The sequence below is a fragment of the Bos javanicus genome, chromosome 25, assembly GCF_032452875.1.
Source record: "Bos javanicus breed banteng chromosome 25, ARS-OSU_banteng_1.0, whole genome shotgun sequence".
Classification (NCBI taxonomy): domain Eukaryota; kingdom Metazoa; phylum Chordata; class Mammalia; order Artiodactyla; family Bovidae; genus Bos; species Bos javanicus.
The window spans coordinates 27,103,554-27,131,334 of NC_083892.1; the positions used below are offsets into that span (position 1 = coordinate 27,103,554).

The 27,781-nt window shown below is 49.3% G+C and overlaps 2 protein-coding genes and 1 long non-coding RNA gene across 11 annotated transcripts; 1 reads left to right on the forward strand and 2 right to left on the reverse strand.

Annotated features, from left to right (window-relative positions):
* STX4 (syntaxin 4) lies at window positions 1–18,419 on the forward strand. Of its 7 annotated transcripts, none has more exons than XR_009733549.1 (11): window positions 6–301; window positions 489–590; window positions 704–803; window positions 940–1,014; window positions 1,739–1,809; window positions 3,473–3,581; window positions 3,665–3,741; window positions 4,314–4,451; window positions 5,351–5,461; window positions 8,532–8,819; window positions 12,163–18,419. XR_009733549.1 is itself a non-coding variant. In XM_061401742.1 (10 exons), exons 1-10 carry the CDS (start codon window positions 272–274, stop codon window positions 5,646–5,648), a joined length of 894 nt encoding a protein of 297 aa, XP_061257726.1. In that variant the 5' UTR covers window positions 1–271; the 3' UTR covers window positions 5,649–6,189. The 7 variants fall into 7 exon arrangements, 3 of the variants coding, with proteins under 3 accessions (XP_061257726.1, XP_061257728.1, XP_061257727.1); XR_009733550.1 differs by having other exon boundaries at window positions 16,680–18,419; XR_009733548.1 differs by having other exon boundaries at window positions 16,975–18,419.
* On the reverse strand, window positions 5,629–7,545 carry LOC133238528 (uncharacterized). 2 transcript variants are annotated; one of them, XR_009733554.1, is made up of 2 exons: window positions 7,358–7,545; window positions 5,629–5,955 (listed from the first exon to the last, which is right to left on the reverse strand). It is a non-coding gene; the product is annotated as an uncharacterized LOC133238528 (long non-coding RNA). The 2 variants fall into 2 exon arrangements; XR_009733553.1 differs by having other exon boundaries at window positions 7,289–7,545.
* ZNF668 (zinc finger protein 668) lies at window positions 18,405–27,769 on the reverse strand. Of its 2 annotated transcripts, none has more exons than XM_061401723.1 (3): window positions 27,650–27,769; window positions 20,850–21,518; window positions 18,405–20,408 (listed from the first exon to the last, which is right to left on the reverse strand). In XM_061401723.1, the coding sequence occupies exons 2-3, from the start codon at window positions 21,494–21,496 to the stop codon at window positions 19,196–19,198; spliced, it is 1,860 nt and encodes a 619-aa protein (XP_061257707.1). In that variant the 5' UTR covers window positions 21,497–21,518; window positions 27,650–27,769; the 3' UTR covers window positions 18,405–19,195. The 2 variants fall into 2 exon arrangements, with proteins under 2 accessions (XP_061257707.1, XP_061257708.1); XM_061401724.1 differs by lacking the exon at window positions 27,650–27,769 and adding an exon at window positions 24,662–27,643.
* Window positions 27,770–27,781: the final 12 nt, after the last annotated feature.

Sequence of the window (27,781 nt, forward strand, 5' to 3'; positions counted from 1 at the left end):
GGCGGGGCCGAGGCTACAGGAGAGGGCGGGGGGGGAAGAAAAGGGAATTCCAACCTGTGGAATCTTGGGGGTCCCCGAGGTCGGCTCCTTCCCTTTGAAACTGTGAATGGTGCCAGGGACAGAGCCTCTAGCGACTCTTGGGGGAGGGTTTGGGGTCTGCAGGGTGAGGGCGGAGGGGAGTGTCAGAGTGTGAGTTGGGTACGGGAGTTCCAAACTTAGAATCTTGAGGCCCGCCGGTCTCCGGCGCCGGCGAGAGGGATCTCGGGCCGCCATGCGGGACAGGACCCACGAGCTGAGGCAGGTGAGAATTTGGCGCAGCAGGGTTGGGGCCGGGTGGACGGGATGGCGTCTGCCGGAATGCAGGACTCCTGGTCCTCGGGGCCGGGAGGGATGACTGTGGGGTAGGAAGGAAAGTCCCGGAAGCCCGTGAGTTCTACTGGGGGAGAGCAGTAGCAAGGAAGTGATGCCAGTGACCCCGGCCCTGGCAGGGGGATGACAGCTCGGACGATGAAGACAAGGAGCGAGTCGCGCTGGTGGTACACCCGGGTACTGCACGGCTGGGGAGCCCGGACGATGAGTTCTTCCAGAAGGTAAGAGGCTGGAATCTCAGCCAGGATTCACGAGGGGGCTGGAGGGCCCGAGAAGCAGAGCAGCCTGGAGCACCCCCCATATCTCCCTCAGCCCTCTCGGTCATCGTCCCCAGGTTCGGACAATTCGGCAGACTATCGTCAAGCTAGAGAATAAAGTCCGAGAGTTGGAGAAGCAGCAGGTCACCATCCTGGCCACGCCCCTTCCCGAGGAGAGTGAGTGAAACCCTGGGTGCAGAACGCATGCTCAACCAGAGGGCTTGTGGGGGTTGTAGTTCCACACAGGTGGTGGCCAGGGAGATTTGTTGAGGTAGAGGTTGCTATTTGGGCATCATGGCTTTCTCTTGTTTAGGCATGAAGCAGGACCTGCAGAACCTGCGCGACGAGATCAAACAGCTAGGGAGGGACATCCGCGCGCAGCTGAAGGGTGAGCTCCTAGGACCTCAGCCAGATACTTTCCTCTGATCCTGCCCAACTCCTGGTATATCTGGGGAGTGTGTGGTCCAGAGAGGCCAGTGATATATATCCAGGTCACACAGCAGGCCAAAGTCTAGAATCTCCATCTCCTGGCTTCCAGTCCAAAGTTCTTTCCACAGCATATGCCTGCCTCTCAGGTTCCCTTATTTATAATGAAACCATTTCCATTTGATCTTTGTCCAAGGCAGAGGTTAGCGTTGCTACCTTCAGGTCATTATCTACATAAAACTGTATAGTCTGCCTTCCACATCCCAGGTTCTGCAGGGGTGGATTCATGCAACTGTGGATTGTGTAGTACTGTAGTATGCATTTATTTTCTTAAAAGTCGGGTATAAGTGGACCCACACAGTTGTGCAAGGATCATCTGTACTCCTACAATTCTTGCTGCCCAGTGTGTATTCTTTGGGCGGGAAGATGTGGGTTTTGTTAGGAACCTTCTCCAAACATGTGGGAATTCTCTGATGTATTTATTGCAAAGAAAAATATACTTTTGCCTGTCAGAGGCTCAGAAGTAGTCATTTTATGATGAATTTTATTAAAAAAAAAAAAAAAGCCCTGTGGAGATATTGTATCTCTATTGTATGGCTGGGTGGCTGGGTCCCAGTCCCCAAATGAATTTCAGAAGCCAGAGGTCAAACCCCCTCCTCTACCAATACTTTTGTGTCTTTCCATAGCCATAGAGCCCCAGAAGGAGGAAGCTGATGAGAATTATAACTCCGTCAACACAAGAATGAGAAAAACCCAGGTGGGTTCATTATTCCCAGAAGTAGGACATTTCAGCAAGTGTTCAGTAGATCATTAGATGGAAGATGTAAGAAGGCAGGGCTCTTAGAGATCATTAAATCCAACCTGATGATTTTCCAAATGAGGAAACTAAGGCTCAGAGATAAAAAAAGGATTTACCCCAAGGTCAAGAACCCGGGTCTTCTGACTTCCAATCCATTATAACACCTTGCCTTCTTCTCCTCCATTCAGTGAGAAGTTGCTGAGACCCCAGACATGATCTGGGCTTGGCTGTAGGAGATATACTTTCTAGAAGCCAAGATGGGGAGTTAAGCTTGCATAGATGACAAAGACATTACTCAGGTAGGACTTGGTAGTTAATGGCTCTGCCCAGGGAAAAAGAGGGTGCAGTCAAGTGACTAGGTGGTTCCCTACCCATGTGATGGGGACATCCTCTGCCCCAAGGACAGAATTCAAGAAGTCAGAAAGAGGAACTTCCCTGGTGTGTGTGTTGGGGGAAGGCCACAGTATCATCATCTTAATAAGGAGATTTGAAATGGTCTGAGCAGTATCCTCTGGGTGCCCAGAGAGGCATGGTTTGGAGTTCTTGGAGATCAGAGGTGGAGTAGGTGGGCCCAGAACTCAGCAAAGATCCCAGATTGAAAATTGAACAATTTGGGCTTTTTTTTTTTTTTTTAATGGAAGAAAAGGAAAGAGTAGCTTTATTACTTTGCCAAACAAAGAGGGGAACACAGTAGGTTGGTGCCTCAAGAACTGCCCCCCCTACAATTTGGGCATCTTGAAAGGGTGCAGCTAAACCCAGGATAGCAGATGTGTCCTGGAAAAAAGGAACTCCAAGGAATGAGCAGATTTTAGACATCAGGAAAATGGACAAGCAGGGAAGGCATTTCCGGGGGGTGAGGGGTGAGGGGCTTGTGGTAGTCATTGTGTGAGAGGCTGAGTGCCCAGGTGGGCCTGCAAAATCTGGGCAATCAGCTGACTGCCAGGTATCCTGGCACACCTTTAGTCTAAGCAGGGAGGGTGGTGTTCAGCCAGCATTCCACTAATATTCTTTGAGGGCCTACTGTATGCCAGACCCTTTTCTAGCTGTTTAGGAAACAGCTGTCAACAAATGATCTCTATCCTCATGGAGATTTCATTCCAGTGGGGAGAGAGAGTCACCATAATAAATCAGTCAATTATTGTAGAACATAGAAGTATTAAGGGAAAAGAGAAGAGGGATTGAGAACAGCGGGAGAAGGCAGGTTCCAACAAGGTGGAGAAAACTTCCAAAGGTGACATTGGAACAAAGACTTCCAGGCTTCTGTGGGGCCTGAGCATTCTGGGCTGAAGAACTGGCAACTGCAGAGGCCTGACGTGGGGCTGTGTTCTGATCAGGGAGGAGTCAGGAGCCCACTGTGGCTGGAGGGAAGGAGAGAGGGAGACAGTGTGGGGACATAAAATGAGAGAGGGAAGGTGGGAAGGGGTGGGTCCTGTAGGGCCTTGTAGGCCCTGGGAAAGGCTATGGCTTTTACTTTGAGAGACCACGGGAGCCTTTCAAAGAGGTCAAGGCCACAGGTACCTCTGAGCTCATGCTCTTTGCTCATTGTACCCAAGGGGCTTTTGAGGCCCAGACCAGGCAGGGATCTGCCCAGGGGTCCCCAGCTTCTCTTCTCCCTCCTTAGCACGGGGTCCTGTCCCAGCAATTCGTGGAGCTCATCAACAAGTGCAACTTAATGCAGTCTGAATACCGGGAGAAGAACGTGGAGCGGATTCGGAGGCAGCTGAAGATCAGTGAGTTGTGGTGCCCATTGTGATGCCCGGCACACAGGGTCAGCTGACCCAACCAGCTCTGAGCCTGGCCTTTTCCTTCACAGCAAATGCTGGAATGGTGTCTGACAAGGAGCTGGAGCAGATGCTGGACAGCGGGCAGAGCGAGGTGTTTGTGTCCAATGTGAGTGGCCCCCACCAGCCTCTCTCTGCTGGGCCCCCCATCCTCTCTGAGCCCTTTTTTAAAAAAATTATTTATTTATTTATTTTTAGCTGTGCTGGGTCTTCATTGCTGTGCAGGCTTTTCTCTAGTTGCAGCAAGCAGGGGCTGTTCTCCAGTTGCGGTGCATGGGCTTCTCCTTGCAATGGCTTCTTTTGTTGTGGAGCACAGGCCCTACAGCCCGTGAGCTCAGTAGTTGTGGTTCTGGGGCTCTAGAGCACAGGCTCAGTAGTTGTGGCACACGGGCTTAGCTGCTCCGCAGCAGGTGGGATCTTCTTCCATCAGGGATCGAACTGGTGTCTCATGCATTAGCAGGCGGGTTCTTTACCACTGAGCCACCAGGGAATTCCTCCTGGCCCTTTTTCATGGAGGGAATCCTGAGGCCCAGAAGGGAACATATTAGCCTGCCTGGCATCCCTCATTAGGGCCTGGGCCCCAGTTCTAGGCCCGAGGGCTGCCCCAGAGCTGAACAGGAACTTCTAAACGTGCTGCTGATTTCCTTGTGACCTGTCCCATCACTCCTGTCCACTCTGCAGATACTGAAGGATACACAAGTGACTCGACAGGCCCTAAATGAGATCTCGGCCCGGCATAGCGAGATCCAGCAGCTGGAGCGCAGTATCCGTGAACTTCATGAGATTTTCACTTTTTTGGCCACTGAAGTGGAGATGCAGGTGGGTGCCTGAGGCTGCTGGCTGGGCTCGATCCAGTCCCCAGATGTGAGAGCATGTCCTGACTGTCAGCCTGCTTCCACCCTTAGCCTCTTTCACCAAGGCTTTTGTTACCCTCCAGACTGGCCCTTACTTCTATCCTTAGCTGTGTTCCCAGATTTCATCCTCCTCAGTAGCTACTCCGATAATTACTGCTTTATACCTTGTACCCCATCCCTTGAACTGGAGCCCACACCACGTATGGCCCCAACCCTGGCTCCTCCTCTAGCAACAGAATCCATTCTTGTACACTTAAGAGCTCTTCAGTTGCCCCCTAGAGGGGCCTGCCTCCTAAAATGTAGACAAGGGTGGGGTGGGAGGTGGTATTCTTCCCCCGGTCCTTATCTCATGATAAAGGGAGCTTCCAGGTCCATCTGGGAGGAGCCGACCCCAGTGCCCTTTTGCAGCTGGGAGTCCTGGGGGAGAGATTTCACTCTGTAGGAGTCCAGGATCTGAAGGCTGGTGGTACTGTGAGGAGGCAGCGATAGGGAGGGCTTCCCAGCAGCTGGGAGCCAGGCCTAAAGAACAAGGGACTTCAGACAGGTTTGCGAGGGGACAAAAGTTCACCCTCTGTGAAAACATATGAGCCATTCAAGGTGCTCCGCTCCCAGCCAGCACTGCGAGTGGAAATTGTATGGGGCGAGGGTGCAGGACAGAAGGGAGCATACGGTAGGAGGGAGCCTGGAAGCCATCCCCAGGCGTGTGGACTTCTGTCACATGCGGTCCTGTCCCACCTCTTCCTTAGTGCACCGTTTTCTGCCAGGAGTGTCCTTCAGTCCTCTGGTTGGGGTGGGCAGAGGAGCTGCTGGGCCTTCCGCCCCCAGTCATTCCTTCCTGCCTGAACCGCCTCCTCTTCCGAGCAGGGGGAGATGATCAACCGGATTGAGAAGAACATTCTGAGCTCAGCAGACTATGTGGAACGTGGGCAGGAACATGTCAAGGTGGCCCTGGAGAACCAGAAGAAGGCGCGCAAGGTGAGCCTCCGCCCTTCCCCCCACCACCCCTCCCCCCGGGTGGCCCTCCCTCCACTCCTGAGTTTCCCTGACACCCACCCCCCCTACCCTGCTTCCTCTCCTACAGAAGAAAGTCTTTATTGCCATCTGTCTGTCCATCACTGTCCTCATTCTGGTGGTCATCATTGTCATCTCCACATTGGTTTGACAGCGCCGCATATTCTTGGTGAAATACCGTGGGCCTGCCCCCTGGCCTGCCCCATACCCGACCCCAGCCTTTTCTCCTCTCAGACCCTCTTCTGCCGCCTTCCCTTGCAGACACTAAGAGCACCAGGGACCCAGGGTCTGCCTTCTCTCCCAGCAGCTGGGGGTGGGCTGGACAGAGCCTCCAGCCAGACCCCTTCCTCACAGTGGCCTTGTGCAGAGGGGCAGACAGTTCTTCTGGGGTCGGCAGCCACTCATCCATGGGGGCCTCCCCCCTGGGTCACAGTGCCTGGGGGCAGGCCTGCAGTGTCCTGTTTGGCAGAGACATGTAGTTTTGTAAGAAATTAAAAAAAAAACGAAAACCTTGGAGATTCCCCTGTGCACGCGTGTCCTTGAAAAGTTTGGTCCAGGGCCTTCAGGTATCCAGCCTGCTCACCTCCCCGCCACCCTGGGGGACAGACCCAGCCCAGGCAGACTCAAATCAGACTGTCTCAGGTGACCACGCCAGGCTGGCAGCGCCCTTCTACTCTCCCATGAAGATGGGTGGGGCCTGGAAGAGATGACACCCACATGTGGCTCAGTACTGTCCCTCAGTACTGTCTCAGTACTGGGAAAGAGCATTGTGAGGACCTAAGCCCAAAACAGTGAGGCTGAGCCAGGCCAGGCTGAGACACAGAGGGATGTGTGTGTGGCGTCTATGGGCATTCCTGAGGCCAAGAAGAAGGGGCATTCCTGAGGCCAAGCAGAAGAGGCACTCTGAAAAAGGAACTGAGTCTGTTCCTTTGGATACAGTGGACAAGGAAGGGCCTGTCCCAGAGGTGGCCATATTTGAGTCCAATGGGAAGCAGGGAGTCCAATGGCTAGTTACAGGAAGAATCAGTGAAGAGATTGCCAGGCAGAGGGTTCAACAGGCCAGGCCTTGTGCTCAGAAAAAAGCATTGCCTTTTCTTTGTATTCATTTATTTAATTTACTTATTTTTGACTGTGCTGGGTCTTTGTTGCTGCTCCTAGGCTTTCTCTAGTTGCCATGAGCAGGGGCTACTCTCTAGCTGTGGTGCACCGGCTTCTTCTCTCTGGGGCTTCTCTTGTGGAGCACAGGCTCCAGGGTGCCAGGGCTTAGTTGCCCGGAAGCATGTGGGATCTTCCCAGACCAGGGATCAAACCCGTTTCCTGCATTGGCAGGCGGATTCTTAACCACTGGACCAAGGGAAGTCCCTATTTATTTATTTTTTAAATTAATTTTTATTGGAATATAGTTGCTTTACAATGTTATACTGTACAGCAAAGTGAATCAGCTGTATGTATACGTTTATCCCCTCTGTTTTAGATTTCTTTCCCATTTAAGGTCACTACAGAGCAAAGAATAGGGTTTCCTGAGCTATGCAGTAGGTTCTCTTAGTTATTTTATACATAGTAACAATAGTGTAACAATAGTGACCGGGAAGCCTGGCGTGCTGCAGTCCATGGGGTGCAAAGAGTTAGACCCGACTGAACAACTGAACAAAACCCCAAAACAATAGTGTATATATGTCAGTGCCAATCTCCCAGTCACCCGCCCACCGCTCCCTCTCCCCACTTGGTGTGGCATTGCCTTTTATATAAGAGTTCAGATTAGAGAGGGAGGCACTCAGAATCAGCCCACACCTTGTTTCTCAGGGGTCTTGTGGCTGAAGCGGATAGAGGAGGCCGAGGAGCCGAGTTTCTATGATTCACCTGAGTTCCAGACTCCAGCTCGAAATTTCTAAAAGTTCCAAGACCCATGCCTGGTTTCTGGAGCTGGATGTAGCGCCTGTTTCCAGAAACTTGGTTTCAGGGCTCCTGCCTCCGAAGCCTGGTAGGAATGGGGGAGGGCCTGACCCCTGACCAAGGTCTGGGGGCGGGGTTCCAGCCGCCTTGTCCCATCCCACCTTCGATCCCACTGGTTGCCGCTGCTGCTCCTGGCTGCCTAGCTGTACCGTTTGCTTCGGCCGCCAAGTATGGGGTACACACGTGGGCGCCGGGGCGACGCGAGCCAAGGAAGGGATGGGCCAGTAGAAGTTGGTGCAGACTTGGACCCAGCTCCTGGAACCGGGCTGGGGGAGGGACCAGGGGCCGGGATTGGGCCGCAGTGGCGTGCGATCGGACCTGCCCGGCTTCCACCCGAAGCTGGGCGCCCTCCTGCAGCGCCTCCCTGTGGCCCGGAAGCGGCGGTTGCGCGGGGCCTGCGCCAGGTCCGAGGGGTACACTTGGTACCGAGCGTACGGGGCGTGGCTGAGGGGTTGGCCGGGCTGACACTTGGAAAACGGACCGTTCGGATTGGCCAGCGGACCTAAATGTTGTTCCTGAAGAGCATCAGGATTGGTCCGCAGGGCGTCCTGAAGGAGTGAGCATCCGGAATTAAACTGCAATTAGGTGTGGGCGGGGCCTCAGAGCGAGACCTCAGTCGCACCGAAAAGCGATTGGATCACACAGCGCAAGGGGCGTGATCAAACGCCTAATAAGGCGGAAGGGGGCTGGCCTGGGAGAGACCTGTGAGGGTAGGGGCTCAGGACCTCACGTGAGAAGGCGTGGCCGGGTCCCGCCCCCTAGCAGCCGGAATTTGCGGCTGCTAGAGATTCCGGGAGTGTACCTACGCGTTAGTCCTGCTTGAGGTCCTGTGTCCCGTGTACAGAAGAAACTAGACGCCTGCAGGAAGAAGCCCTCGTTTTTAGCAGCGTGCAAACACTCTAGATGTCCACCCAATGGGGAAACTGCGAGACCGGATGGATGCTGCCTCAGTAGAAGACTGATTTGGACTCTGGGCTTCCATGATTCTCCACTCTCCATCTCTTCCCCTATGGCCTGCTTCTTCAGCGGAATCCTGTCCTGTTGGTCGCCTTTATCCACTCTCTCACTTTTCTGCCTTCAGAATCAACTGAAGTTGCAACCCGTGGCGCCTACCGGGATCTGACAGAGACTGTCAAACCGACGCGGAGATTGCCACGTCTACGCAGCTGGGTGTCCACGTAGGGCATGTGCCTTCTGCTTGGCAGTGCTGGACAGCGCCACCCCCGAGAGGCTGCTTACTTGTCTCAGGACGCCATCCAGAACTTCTCAGAAGAGTTGGCTAGACGGCCGAGCAAGGGCTCGGATGGCGGGTTCAGTAATTTGAATTTTTCCGATGGGCTGTGGGGACCCATGGAAGGTTTCTGAACAGGTGAGTGGCAGGTTTGGAGCAGACCTAGTAGGCAAGTGGACCCAGGCACTGGAGCTTTTACAAGTTCCCTTGCGTATACCCCTTCTGTGAGGGAAACCAACCTGAGTGAGGGGCTATGGGAAAATTTTTTCACTGAAAAGTTGGGTGCTGTCAGCCCAACTTTTAAGGAACACCGTCTGCGTGAATTGTGGCTTTTCCAAATCCATCTTGTATCACAACCTTTCAGCTGCAGCCTTCTCCACTTATTCCTCACCCACTGAATATTTCATGGTTCAGATTCTTAAGAAAAGAGACCTGATTGGTTTAGGTCAGGCTACATTGACCTACTTGGGAATTGTTTACCTTGAGTCAAGATTTTACCCTTGACCAAGGTGTATGCCTGGAGAATCCCAGGGACAGAGGAACCTGGTGGGCTACAGTTCATAGGGTCGCAAAGAGTTGAACACGACTGAAGTGACTTAGCGCATACACAGGATGTATGAGAGATGTTACAAGGTACAAAATGCGTCCGCACAGTGTGTGTGAAGGAAGAATGGATGAACTCAGTGATTGATGTTTCTGGTACAGCCCTGTAGTAGATTATATTGCTGTTCCACATATATGCTGTTCTTCCTATTGGGCCCCTCACGTGAGGAGGATTATACATTCATGCCCACTCACAATAGGCTTGGCTATATAACATGCTTTGGAATCTGAGTTGATATTAAGACACCACTTCCAAGTAGAAGCTTTAAGCACCAGTGAGTAGTCTGGCAGTTTCCCATCTCTTTTTCCTCTGCCATGAACCTGTCAATTGCCAGATGAAGACTTCTTCAGCCTGGACCCCAGAATTAACAGGACATGAAGCTGATCTGTAGCTCACCTGTAAAATGAGGTGTGATGTAAATGAGAAACTTCTCCTGCTGGAAGCCACTGATATTTGGAGGTTGGTTTTTACCAAATTATCATAAGTCTAGTTCAGCTGTTACAGAACTAGTACCCAGAAGTGAGACGTTGCTACAATAAAAAGAAAAACCTGAGTTGTGTGTCATTAACTTTGGATCTGGACAGTGGCTGGTGAGGAAACTAGCATTGGAAGTTGCAAAGATGGTGATGTGTGTTATGTAATGGTGAAGCATTTGTTTAAACTGTAAGCTGGAAATAGAACTAAGAGTACAAATAATGTCCAACTGAGTTTAGAGATTTAGGCCAAAAAATGGGGAAAGAGAATATTAGTAGCATGCCCTGGTTGCTGTTGGGTGCATCTGACAAGTTACTATAACAAAAATGACTCAGAAAATAATTGGCCACTTTTTAAGCAGAAATTGAAGAGAATATAGAAACTCCAGGCAAATGATTAAAAAAAAAAAAATGCATTTTTGGCTCTGCTGTGCAGCATACAGGATCTTAGTTCCCCTACCAGGAATTGAACCTGTGCTCCCTGCATTGTGAGTGAAGAGTCCCAGGGAATTCCCTGATCCAAATTTTTAACCAGTGAAAGATGCAACTGACAAGACCCTTAAGGCACAAAGTTTCATTAAAACTCATCTTTGTGGGACTTCCTGGGTGGTCCAGTGGTTAAGTCTGCAATTCCAAGGCAGGGGCCATGAGTTCAATCCCTAATCAAGGAACTAAAATTCTACATGCTTCAGAGCAACTAAGCCTGCAAGCCACAATTACTGGCGCCATGCGCTCTGGAGCTAATCCCCAGCAAAGAAAGATTCCGAATGATGCAAGGAAGGTCCCTTGGGCTACAACTAAGACCTGGCTCAGGCAAATAAATAAAATGAACAAATGAATAGTAAAAATAAACAAACAGTCAAGACATCTCCAAACCAGGATATGTGTTATTAAAAAATTAATCAGTGTGTTGTGACAAAAAATTACAGGGGCTGTTCTAAAAGATAGTTAGGAATGGCTTCTTAGGGAAGGTGACTAATTCAAAGAGCAGAACTGACAGCTCAGAAAGCAGAATAAAACCATGGAGGATTGTTTTTAGGCCTGGAAAGCTAAAGAAATTTGCTCAGCTGGTTTTTGAAATTGCTTTGGATTAGTCACTCCTTTTTGCTTTCCATTTCTCCTCTTTTTTAACCAGAATGTCTATTTCTATCACCTGATGCAATTCCCAGGCTTCCCTGGTGGCTCAGTGGTAAAGAATTTGCCTGCCAGTGCAGGAGACACAGGTTCAGTCCCTGGGTCAGGAAGATCTCCTGGAGAAGGAAATGGCAGCACACTCCAGTACTCTTGTCTGGGAAATCTCATGGACAGGAGCCTGGCAGGCTACAGTCCATGGGGTTGAAAAAGAGTGGGACACAACTTAGAGACTAAACAACAAAAAATGCATGTCCTAGGATTGCATGTTGGAGTACATGACTTGTTTCATTCTTTTTCTTTTTTGGTGGCATGGCACAACATGTGAGATATTCATTCCCCAATCAGGGACTGAACCTAAGCCCCTTGCATTGGAAGCACAGAGTCTTAAGCACTGGACTGCCATGGGAGTTCCCATGACTTGTTTTTTTTTTTTAGATTCATAGGTCCACAGATGGGAGGAATTGTACTCCAGAATGGATTATACCCAGAGCCTCATCTGCATCTAATTTAGATACTGAGATTTGGGACTTTTGGTTTGATGAGATTTATGAGATTTTTTTTTTTTTTTTTTTTTTACTCTGACTTGATGCTGCCATGGGATGAGACTTTTAGGGACCTTGGGAGGAAGTAAATGCATTTTGCTTGTGGGACAGATGTGCACCTTTGAGGCCTAGAAGGTGAACTGTGGTAAGGAGAATAATGGCCCCCAAAGATTCCATGCCCTAATCTCTATGAATGTTATGTGCCAAAAAGGACTTTGCAGATGTAATTAAGTTCACCAATCAGTTGAGACAGGGAGATTGTCCTGAATTATTCATATGGGCCAAATGTAATCATATGAGCTCTTAAAAGCTGAGAAGCTTCTCCAGCTAGCTACAGAAGAGGAAGACAGAAGTCAGAGAAGTTTGAAGCAGGAGGACTCAATGCACCATTGCTGACCTTGAAGAGGGAAGAGCTCCTAGCCAGGGAATATAGACAGCCTATAGAAACTGAGAACAAACCTCTGGCTGCCAGCCTACAAAGAAACAGGGACCTTAGTACTACAGGCAAATGGAACGGAATTCTGTTAATACCCCCAGGTGAGTCTGGAAGTGGATTCTATGCCAGAGCCTCCAGATAAAAGCTCACATTGGGCAAGACCTTGACTTCAGCCTTGTGAGACACTAAGTAGAAGCCCAGTCAGAGCCTGGACTTCTGAACCTACAGAACCATAGTATAAGAAATAGATGTTGTTTTCAAGATGTTAAGTTTGTGGTCATTTATTATGCAGCAGTAGAAACAGCAAGATTTGAGCTGAGATGTGAAAGAACAGAAAACATCATGGGCAAATTTAGGGTGATGGGTTCCATCACCAGGAAAGAGCAAGTGCAAAGGTTCCATGACGGAGAAGAAACAAATCAACAGAAGGTCAGCATGGCTGGAGCCTGCTGAGTGTAAGGAACAGGTAAGAGATTAGTCAGAACTGGGATAGGACTTGAATGGAAGGCAGGCTCCAGGGAGAGGGATTTTTGTTGAAGTGGGCTGTCTGTGTCTGTGCTAAGTTGCTTCAGTTGTGTCTGATTCTTTGAGACCCTATGAACTGTAGCCTGCCAGGCTCTTCTGTCTATGGGATTCTCCGGGCAAGAATACTGGAGTGGGTTGCCATGCTCTCCTCCAGGGATCAAACCTGAGACTCTTATAGTCTCCTGCATTAGCAGGCGGGTTCTTTACCACTAGCACCATTTGGGAGGCCTGAGAGTGGGTTATGCATAAGTAACTGAGAACAAGTCACCAAATTTCCTTGGTTGAATCCAGAATCACTGCCCCACCTACAGAGCCTACTGCCTTCCCTGCTTTGGCCCTGGTGCTAGAGTTTTCTCCTGTGAGGAATTCTAATTTATCCAGCCACTTGGCTGGGGAGGGGATGATGACTGCAATCCATAATAAGGAGTGATGTCAGCTATTGCCCTAGCAGCGGGGGCTATGATTTTGCATTCCCAAGATGCATTCACTACCTGGAACAGTCCTGGCAGAGTCAGGGGATTAAAGGAAGTTGGGACAGAAGAAAAGTGAGGGCCAGAAGTCAGACTGTCTGGAATTATCCAGATAATGGGGACAAAGACATCACAAGAAAAGAAAACTTCAGCTCACTATTTCTTATGAACATAGATGTAAAAGTCCTCAACAAAATACTGGCAAACAAAATCCAGCAATATATAAAAATGACTCTACAAGTGAGGTTTATCGCAAGAATGCAAGGTTGGTTTAACATCTGAAAATCAGTTAATGTAGTAATAATAAAGACTATTAATAGAATAAAGGACAAAAACCTTTTGGTCATCTCAATAGACACAGAAAATACATTTGACAAAATCCAACAACTTTGATTTTTAAAAAAGCTTAAGAAACTAGGAATAAGAGGGAATTCCCATAACTTGCTAATTATCAAAAGGCATCTATGAAAAAGTCACAGCTAACATCATACTTAAATGATGATAGACTGGATGTTTTCCCCTCCACAGACCCAGGATGTCTGCTCCCATCATGTCTGTTTAACATTGTAAAAATAAACACAATAGAAATAAATAAAAGGCATCCAGATTGGAAAAGAAGAACTAAACAACCTCATTTTACAGATGACATGATTTTGTATATAAAAAGTCCTTAGGAATTCATATACACAAAAAAGTTAGAGCTAATAAACCAGCTCAGCACTCTTGAAAAAGAGTGGGACACAACTTAGAGACTAAACAACAAAAAATGCATGTCCTAGGATTGCATGTTGGAGTACATGACTTGTTTCATTCTTTTCTTTTTTGGTGGCATGAACTATAGGAACAAAATATGAAATATTTTGGTTGCAGAATAGAGGAACAGTGTACAGAAATCTATTGTATTTCTCATCACTAGCAATGAGCAATCCAAAAAAGAAAACAATTCCATTTACAATAGCAACAAAAGGAAAAAATACTTCTATATAAATTTAACAAAAGAAATGTAAGACTTATACTCTTGAAAACTATAAAACACTGTTGAGAGAAATTAAAATCTAAATAAAATTTAAAACACCCAAATGTTCATGGGTCAAAAGATTTGATATTGTCAAGATGACAATACTCCTCAAATTGATCTACAGAGGCAGTGCAATCCCTATCAGAATCCCAGCCAGTTTCCTTTTCTTTTTTGCAAAAGTTGACAAGTTGATCCTAAAATTCATATGGAAATGCAAGGGATCTAGAAAAACAAAAATAATTTTGAAAGAAGAACAAGTTGGAAGACTCACAGGTCCTGATTTAAAATTTTACTACCAAGCTACAGTAAGCAAAACAGTGTGATACTGGCATAAAGAATGATATATACCCAGGGAATAAAATTGAGAGTCTAGAAATAAACCCTCATATTTATAGTCAGTTTACTTTCAACAAGGAAGTCAAGACAACTCAATGGAGAAAGAATACTCTTTTCAACAAATGGAACTGGGATAGTTGGATATCATATGCACAAGAATGAAGTTGGACCTTTACTTCAAACCATATACAAAAATTAACTCAAAGTGGATCAAAAATCTGAACAGAAGAGCTTTTAGCTATAAAAACTTAAAATTTATTTAAAAAAACTTTTATGCATTTTAAACTTTTAAGTTTATAACTAAGTTATAAACTTTGTAAATGTTTCTAAAACTCTAAGATGAAAACAAAGACATAAATCTTCATGACCTTGAATTAGAAAATGGGTTATTAGATAATGGCTTTCAAAACACAGGCCTGTGGAGAAGGAAATGGCAAACCACTCCAGTATCCTTGCCTGGAAAGTCCCATGGACAGAGGAGCCTGGTGGGCTACAGTCCATGGGGTCCCAAAGAGTTGGGCACTCTTTAATTTTGTGTAGGGAAGGGAAAATGTCTGCCACTTGCAGCTTATTTCTTCTTGCTGCTTGGGGACCTCTGGCCTTGCTACCTGTTACCCTCTCACTGCTGCCTGCTTGTTTAAATAAAGTTTTGTTGGAACTCAAAAAAAAAAAAACAAACAAAAACCCACAGGCCTGAGTGTGTGGCGCTAAATGGCTTTAGTTGTCTCTGACTCTTTATGACCCCATGGACAGTAACCTCTGTCCATGGGATTCTCCAGGCAAGAACACTGGAGTGGGTTGCTGTGCCCTCCTCTGGGGATCCTTCCGACCCAGGGATCAAACCCATGTCTCTGAAGTCTCCTGCATTGGCAAGCGGGTTCTTTACCACTAATGCCACATGGGAAGTCCCTCTCAAAGCACAGGCAATAAGAAAAAGAATAGACAATTTGGACATGCTCAAAATTAAAAATGTGCTTCAAAGGGTACCATCAAGAAAGTAAAAAGACAACCCACCCAATGGAAAGGAATTTTTGCAAATCATAAAGAACTTGTATCTGGAATACGTAAGTCTTACCACTTAACAGAGTCAATCCAGTGAAAACAATGGGCCAAGGACGTGAACAGACATTTATCCAAAGATGATATACAGATGCCCCATAAGTGCATGAAGAGATCCTCAACATCATTTTCCACCAGGGAAAAACACATCAAAACCACGAATTTACACCTACTAGGAGGGCTGTAATAAAAAAGATAATAACAACTGTTGATGAAGATGTGGAGAAATTGGAACATTCATGCCTTGTTGGTGGGAATATAAAATGGTGCAGTCACTTTGGAAAACTGCCTGACAGTTGGTCAAATGGTTAAACATAGAGTTACCATATGATCCAGCAATTCTATCCCTAGATATATACACAGAGAATTTAAAAAGATGTCCACACAAAAACTTGTACATGAATGTTCACAGCAGCATTACTCATAATAGACCAAAATGGAAACCCAAATGTCATTCGGCTGATGAATGGATAAACAGAGTAGTATAGCCATACAATGGAATATTATTTGACAATAAAAAGGAAAGAAGACCTGATCAAACTATCAATACAACATGGATGAGCCTTGAGAATGTTATGCTAAGTAAAAGAATTGGTCACAAAAGACCGCATATTGTATGACTACATTTACATGAAATGTCCACAACAGGCAAATCTAGACTGAAAGCAAATGATCCATTGCCTAGAGCTGAGGGTAAAGGATTGTCAGGGAATGGGGGCTTGGGATCAATAGGAAGTGACAGCTATGGAGTTTCTTTTAGGGGGGTATGAAAATATTCTAAAATTAGATCGTGATGATTGCATAACTCTGTGAATATACTAAAAACCCCCGAATTATATACTTCAGACAGGTTAATTGTAGGGTATATTAATTTTTTTTTTAGTTTTACCAGTATATTGCTACCAATCCATCTCCCTCCACCCTCCTCATGTGTGCACGTGCTCAGTCACGTAACACCATAGACTGCAGCCCCCCCCCCCCCCACACACACACAGGCTCCTCTGTCCATGGGCTTTTCCAGGCAAGAATACAAGAATACTGGAGTGGACTGCCACTTCCTTCTCCATGAATTTTATTTTAATAACACTGTTAATTTTTTTGAAAGTCAAACTGAGTCCTCAGGGAGCAGGAACTTTGGTATAGGATGCTGGGGGTGTCAGAGAAGGGGGCCCAAGGGATGGGTGGATTGTCTGGGCCCAGAAAGGGAGCAGGAGTTGTGAATCTCTTCTAAACATTCAGGGAACCCACTCCATCCTTCATTGTAGACACATAGCCAGGGAGATCTATTGATTAGTGTATATGGTATCTTTGTGTATGTGTGTATATGTACACGTGCTCACTTGTGCCCAATACTCTTTGTGACCCCATGAACTGGAGCCCACCAGTCTCCTCTGTCCACAGGATTTTCCAGGCATGAATGCTAGACTGGGTTGCCATTTCCTACTCTGGGGGATCTTCCTCACCCAGGGATGGAAACTGCCTCTTGAGTCTCCTGTTTGATAGATGATTTTTTTTACCACTGTGCCACCTGGGAAGCCCATATGGTATCTTTACAAGAATATATTTTTAAAAGGTGCCACCCCAACCCCCAAGATAAAGCATCTTGCTCGAGTTCAAAAATCAAGTCAGTAGTAAACAAAAGTTCTCCTGCTTTCAATCTCCCCATCTGATGTCTGTTTCTTTCCTGGACCCTTAGACTTTGATCCCAGCCTGGACAGAAAGGAGGCCCAGGGACAGTGCTTATCCTGCTCTGGGTGTGAGTATGGCCAGTGAGTGTCCTTGGTCAAACTGGTGCCCTCTTTCTGCAGCCATTACACCCTGGTCCCTGCTGTTGCCACGCGGCCCCCTTGTTCTGCTATGGAGAATGGACGTGAGGTCCCTGACACTAAGGTGATACCTACTACTTCTGCTTCAGGTGCTAGCAGCACATGGGCTGGAGGGAGCCTGAACACCACACTTCCTAAGGCTGCCAACTTGGTGGCCCCCAAGTCTACAGGTGACAGTGTGGAAAGGAGGATCTGGTTCACTGTGACCTTTGGCTTTGGTTTGTCTTATAATTGTGAAAGGCCCTAGTAGTTGGAATTTATAGTTCAGAATCAGTTCCTGAGTATCCTTCTAGAAATACTGTGCTGCTGCTGCTGCTGCTAAGTCGCTTCAGTCATGTCCGACTCTGCAACCCCATAGATGGCAGCCCACCAGGCTCCGCCGTCCCTGGGACTCTCCAGGCAAGAACACTGGAGTGGGTTGCCACTGCCTTCTCCAATGCAGGAAAGTGAAAAGTGGAAGTGAAGTCGCTCAGTCGTGTCCGACTCTGTGACCCTGTGGCCTGCAGCCCACCGGACTCCTCCGTGCACTTGGATTTGAGCGCTTACGAGTAATTCGGCCCAAATGGGAGAATACTAACCACACTGCTGTGCACTTTTTCATTTGACTTTTTTTTTGGATATTATTCAACGACACAGATTGACAAGTCTAATTTTTTAAAAACTGTTGCATAATATATTTTACAGTGGCTTTTAGACCTTTGCAATGGACATAGAGGGTATTCCCAGTCATCACATATTTTGCTGCACTGAACAATCTTTCATTTTCAGTTTTGTCACAGAATTGGAAAAAGAAATTTGTGGTGTAAATTCTTTGAGGTGTGTTTGCTGAGTCAAAAAGTGTATGCTTTTTTTTTTTTTTTGGCTGTGCTGCATGGCTTGTGGGGTCTTAGTTCTCCAATCAGGGATCAAACCCATGCCCTCTGCACTGGAAGTGAGGGGTCTTAACCACTGGACTGCCAGGGAAGTCCTTTTACTTTTTAAAAAATGTGTTTGCTTGCTTCTTTTTTCCTCTTCCAGTTTTACTGAGATATGACATACAGCACTGTGTTTAAGGTGTACAGCATAATGATCACATACATCACAAAGCATTTAACTTTTGATAAACATCAAATCATCTTTCCAAGAGGCTGTACCAATTTACACTGTAGGGCCTCATTTTTGTTTTTCCATTTTTGGTCTTTGAAAAATTAGTGTTAATTATCACCTCCAGTTTTTAAAAATATATATTGCACAGGAATTTAGGATTTTCAAGTTCTGTTAAAAATATCCTTTTGAATGGCAATGAACTTAAAGATTAAACTGAGAATCAACAGCTTTTAATAGTATCTTTCCATTCAGGTACATGGTATATCTTCATTCAGTTAGGTCTTATATCCTTCAGGATAGAGATGCCATTTTCTTCATGTAGGATTTGTGTTTTTTGTGTGAGCTTTATTTCTTTGTAGTTTATGGGTTTTGTTGTTATTGAGAATGGGACTCCAAGTATATTTTCTAGTCTGTTATTATAATTTATAGGAAATATAATAACTTTGGCCTCAGTTTATTATCTGTAAAAAGACAGAAGTAGAACTCTCAGTAAAAGGTTAAATAAGTATGGGCTAAAGAAGCTAAACAGATTTGTTCATTGCAGGACTTATCAATGACTTTAATATACTTTGATCACCAAGAATTCCCAAGAAGGTACAGGAATTCCCGGTACTCACTTGATCCTGGAACCCTTCATCACAAGATATTCTGAAAACATATTTAGAGAAAACAATGCACCCAAAGACCCTTCTAGTTTCTAACTTGTCAGTCCAGGGATCTCCACTAAACCTTATCAGGTGCCCAAACTCCTCTGTTACTTACCCCCAACCAGAACACAGAAGACAACCCAGTGTCAACTGAATGCTTTAATGAGTGGTGCTTGGAGCGAGCCAGGTCTCCTGCCAACTGCTACCAGCCACCACTGTCCCCAGCTTTGTCAGGATGAGCTAGCTGCCTGGGCACAGAGATGGATCTGAAGTCTAAGAGTGATCTGCGGCAAAGGGGGGTTTGGGAAGCACCTCATAGGGGCAGGGTTCCCAGGAGTGTGGCAGAGGGACCTGGACCTCAGGCTGGTCCCTCTTCAGGCATTCCTAGTAAAGCCACGAGGGGCTCGAGGGGCGTGGGGGTTCCAATGGGCACAGGGTGGGTGCGTTCATGCTTGCGCAGGTCGCTGGCACTCAAGAAGGCCTTGGGGCAGTGGGGGCAGGTGTAGGGGCGCACAGAGCTGTGGGTGCGGCTGTGCTTGCGCAGCCCAGCCCGGTCTGAGAAGCTCTTGCCGCACTGGGTACAGTGGAAGGGCCGGAGCTCTGGGTGTGAGCGCTCATGCCGTCGCAGCAATGTCAGCGTAGAGAACGTCTCCTTGCACTCCCGGCACACAAACTGGGGTGGTTTCTCATCCACCTCCTCACCCCCCACCTCACCTGCCGCCCCCAAGGGACCAGGAGCCTCACCAACCCCTGCATCTTGGCACTCCACGTGCTCCACCGTCATGCCCACCACTTGCCACTGGGTAGCCATCACACCACCCGATTCTGAGGGCAGCCCCAGCAGCCCAGCTGGAGGGTCTCCGAGCGCCGCCCCTGATGCTGGGGCGGCTGGGCCCTCGCCAGCCATGCTGACCGGTAGTGCCAGCCCCACCACCAGCTCCTGTTGCGGGGGAGCCCCTGTGGCCTCGCTGCTTCGATGGGTCCGCTCGTGCTTCCTCAGGCTGGATGAGACCACGAAGGACTTTCCGCAGGCATTGCAGTGGAAGGGGCGCTCACCCGAGTGCACCCGGCTGTGCTTAGTAAGGCTGGCTCGCTCGGCGAAGGCTCGCCCGCACTCCTCGCAGCGGAATGGCCGCTGGCCCGAGTGCACCAGCGCGTGCCGCTTGAGGTCCCAGGATGCCACGAATGTCTTGTCACACTGCAAGCACTTGAACGGTCGGTCGCCCGTGTGCACCCGCCGATGCATGGCCAGGTCGGCCGGCTGCCGAAAGTCCTTGCCGCACTTCTCGCAGCGGTAGGGCTTCACGCCCTCGTGTGCCCGCTGGTGGCGCCGGAAGCTTGAGGGGTCGGAGAACATGCGGCCACAGCGCGGGCACAGGAAGGGCTTCTCGCCTGAGTGCGTGCGCTCGTGGCTCTGGTAGGAACTGAGCTGCGTAAACCCCTTGCCACAGGCTGGACAGCGGTAGGGCTTCTGTGCCGCATGGATGCGCTGGTGGCAAGTCAGCGAGGAAGAGCGGGAGAAGCTCTTCCCGCACTCTGAACAGAGGAAGGGGCGCTCGCCGGTGTGGGACCTGTGGGAGTGCAGAGACCCAGTGTGAAGGTGGCAGCCCATCGCCTGACCCCCGCTGCCTGTTTGCACTGTAAGTTAGGGCCCCCTAACCTCTCCGGGGCCTTGGTCTATGGGCCACAGCGCTGTAGCCCAGAGTAAAAAGCCTTCAGGACAGGTATAGGTTCCAGATTCGTCACTGCATGCAACAGACCTGGACCCCATTCGCACCACCTCTTGCACTGGACCAAAGATCCTAGGAGCAGCCCAACTTCAAGCCCCGCCCCCTTCCCTGCACGCTAGGAACCCAGGCTAATCAGATCCCAGATTCACCCTCCAGCTCCCATAGATCCGCCTCACTCGCCTTCCCATTGGTTCCTTCCGCTCTCTGGGACTCAACGTCTTTACCCTATTGGTGCACTCTTCCCAACCCTTCAGCCGCCCCCACCCAGTCCACCTCCCTCACCGTTCATGGTTGCGAAGGTCCTTGAGTTCTGCATAGGCCTTGCCACAGCGCTCGCAGCTGTAGGGTCGCAGGCCTGCGTGCGTGCGCCGGTGTTTGCGGAACACCGAGGGGTCAGCGAAGCTCTTGCCACAGTCGGCGCAGGTGTAGGGCCTCTCGCCCGTGTGACCGCGCTGGTGGATCTTTAGCTTGGAGAGCGCGCCGTAGGCCTTGGGGCAGTGCGCACAGCGGAAGGGCAGCTCGCCAGCGTGCGAGGCCAGGTGCACGCGCAGGCACACCGGTTGCATGAAGCGGCGGCCGCATTCGGGGCAAGGGAAGGGCTTCTCGCCCGTGTGGCTGCGCCCGTGGCTGCGCAGCTCTGGTGCTGTTTTGTAGGCCTTGGGGCACAGCGGGCAAGCATAGGGCCGAGGCTTGGCCGCTGCACCTGACACCTTGTCCCCGCTGGCATCTTCCGCTTTGGGGTCTGTCTCTGGCTTCAGCTTCGCTTCGGCCATCTCCTCAGTGCAGTCTGCAGGCCCGTGCGTGGCAGCATGGCGTGCTGCCCGGGGTGCATTTGGAAAAGTCTTGGTACAGGACAGGCACTTATAGCGGCGGCCAGAGCGCTTGTAGCCCGGGGCTGGGGACCGCTCCTCAGGAGACTCAACCTCCATGGCCTCGATGGGCGGATCTTCTCTGCAAGAGAAGCAAAGTTAGGAGCCACACCCCTTTCCGAATTCTCCAAAGGCTCTCTTCTCACCAAAGCCCTCTGAGGCCTCAGAAGGAACTCTTATCTGCATGTCCCACCCGGGTGCATATCCTTTCTGTCTCTGTGCTCCTGTTGCCCCTCTGGTCCGTTCACTGATGAAAGGGGCTGGACTAGGTGACTTCAGAGGAGTTGAGGGGGGAAGCTGGGATCATCCAAATGTTCACTGGCACTTCTCTCCCCAGCTTCTGGGCTTCTCCAAGCCCTGTGGCTTTCCGAGAAGCCCCAGGCTTGGTCCATCTCACCATCTTCACGTTCTTGACCTCAGCGTCCAAGACCTGTGCCAGGCTGCAGGCATGGAGGCTACCCAGATGTGAGTCTGGCCTGAAGGTCTCTAAGTGCTCAGGAAAGACAGACAAGGATCCAGAGGAGGGCAGAGCCAGCGGGCTAAATGTGGTGACTGGCATCATCTGTCTGGAAGGGTAGGTCCCCAGCATGTGTATTTTGTCTTTCCCTTCTGGTTGGTTAGCTCTCTGAGGGAACAACTGTTCACACAGAATTCTGGCCTTGCACAGCTGTAAGATACTCCACCCCAGATAGGAATCCTGGTCCACCCTCTGTTCTGGAATGGCCCTTTGGTTCTTGCTCCCATAACTCTGGTAATGGGGAGCTCAGACACTCTCCAAGTGGCTTGAGTCATTGCTAGCAGAACTTAGAAGCCTCTGTCTCCTACTCAATGTATCTGCTCTAGCCTGGCCCCCTGGGACACCCGGCTGTAGTCACAGCCCCTTTTCTTTCCATTCAGAGTCCAGACACCCTCCACCCAACTGCTCCTGGGGATCATGGCTGGGAGGAAATAGGATTAATGGCTACATTAGTCTTAACACCAGCTCATCCTCCCTGGGGGATGAAGGGAAGAGGATTATAGCAGATCCACTTAAGGAGTGCTTGCAGCAGCTGCTGGGGGCAGCCAGGGTGGGGGGTGAGGTGAGGAGGACAATGCTATGGAGAGGGGAGGGGAGTCAGGTGTGCCCAGAAGGTGGACCGGGAGGTGGGAGGTCAGGATTCTCCTTTCTGGGCCTGTTTCCTCATCCGTATACCTCATGGATTGGTGGCTTTAATTTATGACTCAGGGAGGATGCAGGAGTCCCTGAGGGTGAGTGGCAAGGGGTGCATCTTTAGAATCAGCATCCTTCTGCCTAGTGGCCCTGCCTCAGTTCCTGTCCCCTACATACACAGTCTAGTATGCACAGGCAGCCAGAGTCTTCTCCCTAAGGTGCCATGTAATGCTCGGTCCCCTACTCAGGAACTTCCCATGGCTTTCATCACACCACACAAGTTCCCGGGTCCTTTCTGGCTGTTATGGATCTCACCAATCCTTCCTTTTGGAGCCTTACTCCCCAAAGGAAGCTCATCCTACATCTCCCCTTGGTTTTTGGCCCCCATCCTACATAGCTCTGTTCCACCCCAGCTTGGTTTTCATACTTTCCCCACTAAATCCTAGGACTGGAAGGTGAGTTAAGGGCTTGAGGCCCCACCTTCCCCAGTGCTGAATCCCACCTACAGTTTTCAGGGGATCTGCTTATCCTTGGATGAGGCTCTCACAACCTCCCTTCCCGATCATTTCTGGACAATCTGAACACTCTCCTTAATAAAAATAAGAGCTCACATGTACAGAGCACCTGCTAAATAACAAACAATATCCTAAACTCTTTACATGCATTAACTCATTTGAACTTCACATGGGCACCAGGAGATAAGTTCTATCATTACCCTTCTTTCTCAGATAAGGGACTGAGGTCCAGAAAAACAATGTAGCTTTGTGGTTAAGTGCAGTCTCTGAAGTCAAACTGCTTGGCTTTGAATCTTCGCTTGCTCGCTTCCTAGCTGTACATTGACCCTGAGCAATGTACTTCCTGCTCCAGGACCTCAATTTTTCTCATCTGAAAAAAGAGGGGACTTACTTCACAGGGTTGGGCAGGGCTCAATGAGATAATAATTACTACCCTCAATTACTGAATCTTATCAGAGCCAGACACTTTGCTGCATGTGCTACCTTATTCTCTCATAGCTTTCTGAGATCAGGATTATTTATTCTCATTTTACAGACGAATAAACTGAGGTTCTAGACTTCCCTGTGGTCCAGTGGTTAAGAATCCACCTGCCAATGCAGGGGACATGGGTTCGATCCCCAACCTGGGAGGATCCCACATGCTCAGATCAACTAAGCCCGTGCGCCACAGCTATTGATCCTGTGCCCTGCAACAAGAGAAGCCACCTCAATGAGAAGCCCGAGCACCACAACTATAGAGTAGCCCCCAGTTGCCGCAACTGGAGAAAGCCAGTGCACAGCAACAAAGACCCAGGACAGCCAAAAATAATAAATAAATAAAATTTATTAAAAACAAAATTGAGGTTCCAAGAAGGTTAGTGATTAACCCATGATCACATAGCTAATAACTCATGCAGCAGACTTGAAATCCAGGTGTTTTAATTTGCCTCGGGTTGTTGGACCCTCCCAGACTTGTCTGCTGCTTGGGCCAACCCTGTGGGGACCAGAACTCTGAGCTCAGGTTACACCTTGGTCTTTTCACATCCCAGTAGAATTGCCTGGAGACCAGAGCCAGCTCCCATTATGTTTCTGTCTCCCTCTCAGAGGGCTGGACCTGGGGGTTCTGAGCTTTGAGCCTCAATCTCCCCCTCTCAGCCAGGAACCAGGTAGCTGGAGGGGTAAACCTGTCCTAAGGCACTTCCCAGGGAAAATGGGAGGGGAGCACCAGGCAAGTTCCAGAAGACATCAGCTCCAGCAACAGTGCACAGCCAGGTAGGCTAGGCCCTGTCTAAAACCCCACCATCAGCTCCTCACTTCCCTGTTCAGAGGACTCTTCCACCCACCACTCCCTACAGTGATGACTCTACGAGCTCCCTGCATGAGAATAATCATCCAGGGAACATGGGGTAGGATTCATAAACCTATTCTAAACATGTTTTCTATGTCATCCCAACTAACATTTAACATTTAAGAACCAAGGACACATCCATGGATCTTCAGAAGCTTCCAGGAGAGAGGCATTTTTAACATTTTTTTTCCCCAGATGTGGAGATTAAGGCCTCCATAAGCGAAAAAACTTACCCAATGACACATAGCTAGTCAAGGAGCCCAGACTCAAACCCAAATCTGCAGTCCCTGGGCTGGCTCTTTCTCTGCTCTTCTTCGCACCTGATGCAAAGGGCTGACATTTGAAAAGACCTTGATGCTGGGAAAGATTGAAGGCAGGAGAAGGGGATGACAGAGGATGAGATGGTGGGATGGCATCACCAACTCAATGGACATGAGTCTGAGTAAACTCTGGGAGTTGGTGATGGACAGGGAGGCCTGGCAGGCTGCAGTCCATGGGGTCGCAAAGAGTCAGACACAACTGAGCGACTGAACTGAACTGAACTGGGCTGGGCTCTTTCTCTAGTGTTCTTCATTTACTTAAGGTTTATTAGCCAAACCATGAGACCTTCCAGGGCTCCCAAGACAAAGACCATGGCCAGCAAGGCCCTTAACTACCTAAGTCCTGCCTATCCCATCTCCCACTCCCCTCTCCTTGGCTTAATAGGCTCCAACTACACAGGTTCCCCCTTTTCCACCCTCAAAGACCTAAATTCCTTCCAATATCAGGGACTTCACACTAACCATGTCCACTGCTAGAAACACTATTCCCCAAGGATCTTTGTGTAGCTATCTCTTTGATTCCATTTGGGTCTCAGCTCCCTGTCACCTCCTTAGAGAGGGTTTTCCTGACACTTAAAAAAAAATTTTTTTTTAAGTTTACTTGGCTGCACCAGGTGTTATATGTGGCGTGCAGGATCTTTAGTTGTGGCATTTGCACTCTTAGCTGCGGCATGTGGAATCTAGTTCCCCGACCAGGGATCGAACCCAGATCCCCTGCATTGGGAGGACAGTCTTAGCCACCAGGGAAGTCCCTGACCACCTTTCTTAGTGCTATCTGCATCCCTGCTAATCACTCTTTGTTCCCCTCCTCTTTAATCTCCTTCGTGTTGTTCATCTGGATAACATTTCTGGCAAATTTACCAAGGGCCAGGTATCATTCTAAGCATTTTATGTGTACTACTCAAGCTAAGCTTCACAACTGCCTAGGAGTTTGTTATGAATGAATATGTGCAGGCATGGAAGAAAGGGTCATGTGAGAACTTAGAAGGTGGTCACATATATAATCCTAGAAAGGAGGTCTCACCAGGATCTGAATCAGCCAGCACCTTGATCTCAGACACCTAAACCTCCAGAACCATGAGAAATAAACTTCCATTGTGCCCCCAGTCTGCTATCATTTGTTTGTTTGTTTTGGTTACTGTCAGATTTGGTAGTCTGTTATATAACAGTCTGTTATATACTGTTATATATATATAGTCTGTTATATATAACAGTCTGTTATATACTGAACAGACTACATTAAGTAGTGTTTTCCCCATTTTCCCCCATTTTACAGACAAGGATACTGAGGCACAGGGAAGGGAAGTAATAAGTCATGGTCACAGCCCATACTCAAAGCCAGGTCTGCCTCCCAAACTTCTGCTCTGTCCCCTGATTATTGCTTCGCTAGCACTTACACATCTTATGGTTCAGTTGTTAATTCTCTGTCTCTAGCGCAAGCATTTAGGCTGGCACAGAGCTAGGTACCTTTATTTTGTATCCTCTACAAATAGAACCATGCTTGGTGCCCCAAAACAAACTGAACAGATCAACCTCTGAGACAGTATCTGAACCCAGGTCTCTAGCTTCCACCTCCCCAATAACAGGAGTTTGTACTGAATTTCTCTGCCTTTCCAAGTTCACAAGGTCCAAATATCCCAGTGGATTCACTGCTCTGGTGTGGGAGCCTTATCTTTGTTTACTACTGGATTTAGGAGGGGGATGACTTCCTGCTGCCTGAACAGACTCTTATCTCCAGGGATCCAGAGATTTAATTCCGAGTTTAAGCTAGAACCCTGCGGGCAGGGACAGTGAAGAGCCACTTTTTTAATGTTCTCAGACCTCAGTCTCCAGACGTCTAAACAAGTAGTCACCAAAAGGCCTCACAGGCCATGAGGGATCCGGTGAGATGGCAGATGGGGAACTGTGAACCACGCAGAGATGAGAGCTAATCGTCTCCTAGGCATCCAATCTGGTCAATCCACAAGGTAATCCCAACCCACTTTTCCGGCCTCACCTCTAGCGGCAGTGTGCCCCTCCCGACAGCGACCTCAGCTCCAGCTACAATTCTCAAACTTCCCCACCTAAATCCATCTCCATCTGCAGTTCCCTCTGCTTTCTCCAGTGGGAAAGCTCTTTTTGTATTCGTCAAATACCTGCTTCCCCAATGTCCTCAAGAAGACTTAACAGGCAGTAGAGGTAAGAGCGCCATGGCGCTCTGGGCCTCAGTTTCCTCATCGGTAAAATGGGGTCTCTAAGGCATGTGGGAGTTTTAAGGGCGTTAGAGCCAAGAACTGCGGAAACCCTGCGCTTCTTGCTCCCTGCAACTGTCTACGTGTCGGCGCCTCTGCCAGACAGACAACCCCACATGGCAGGGCCCTGGGCTCGCTCTTCTCAGGAAATGCCCTGGGAAAACGTGACCCCGGGGAACACAGCAAAAAGGTGAACGAAGAATGACAGAATGAACAAATGAATGGACCGAAGGCCAGACCCTGGACAAAGGCCTGCAAGATGGCGTTCTCTAGGACCGCGGGAGGGGCGGCCAGGACCTCGACCGGGGCGGGGGGGCCGCCGGCGCCAGGGACCATGCTAGGCGGGCTGCGCGCCTGGGACAAAAGCCCGCAACATGGCGGGCTCTAGGACCCTCGGGTCCGCACGGCACTACGCGGGCAGCCGTGCCGCCTAAGCCCAGGCGTCTGCCGCTGCCGGTCCGCCGGGACAGCCGGCGGGTTCTAGGACCCGCTGGGCCTGGAGCCCGTCCGCGCCCTCCCGGGGCCGCACTCCTCCCGCCCCGCCCGCACCGCTCGGGCCAGGCCAACCCCATCCGCCCTAGGCACCCAAAGGGAAACTGAGGCCTGCTCGGATTCCGTCCCCACTGGGGCTGCCCAGGGATCTCTGCATCTTCCCGCCGGCGTTTCCTACCTCAAGAGAGTTGGGCTGGCTCCGTGGCGTCAGCTGCAGCTCCTCTCACCGACAGAGCCCAGGACTCTGCCAGGGAGGGGCAGGCGCTAGGACCCAGCGGGGGGGGGGGGGGAGGCGGTTGGGGGGAGGGAA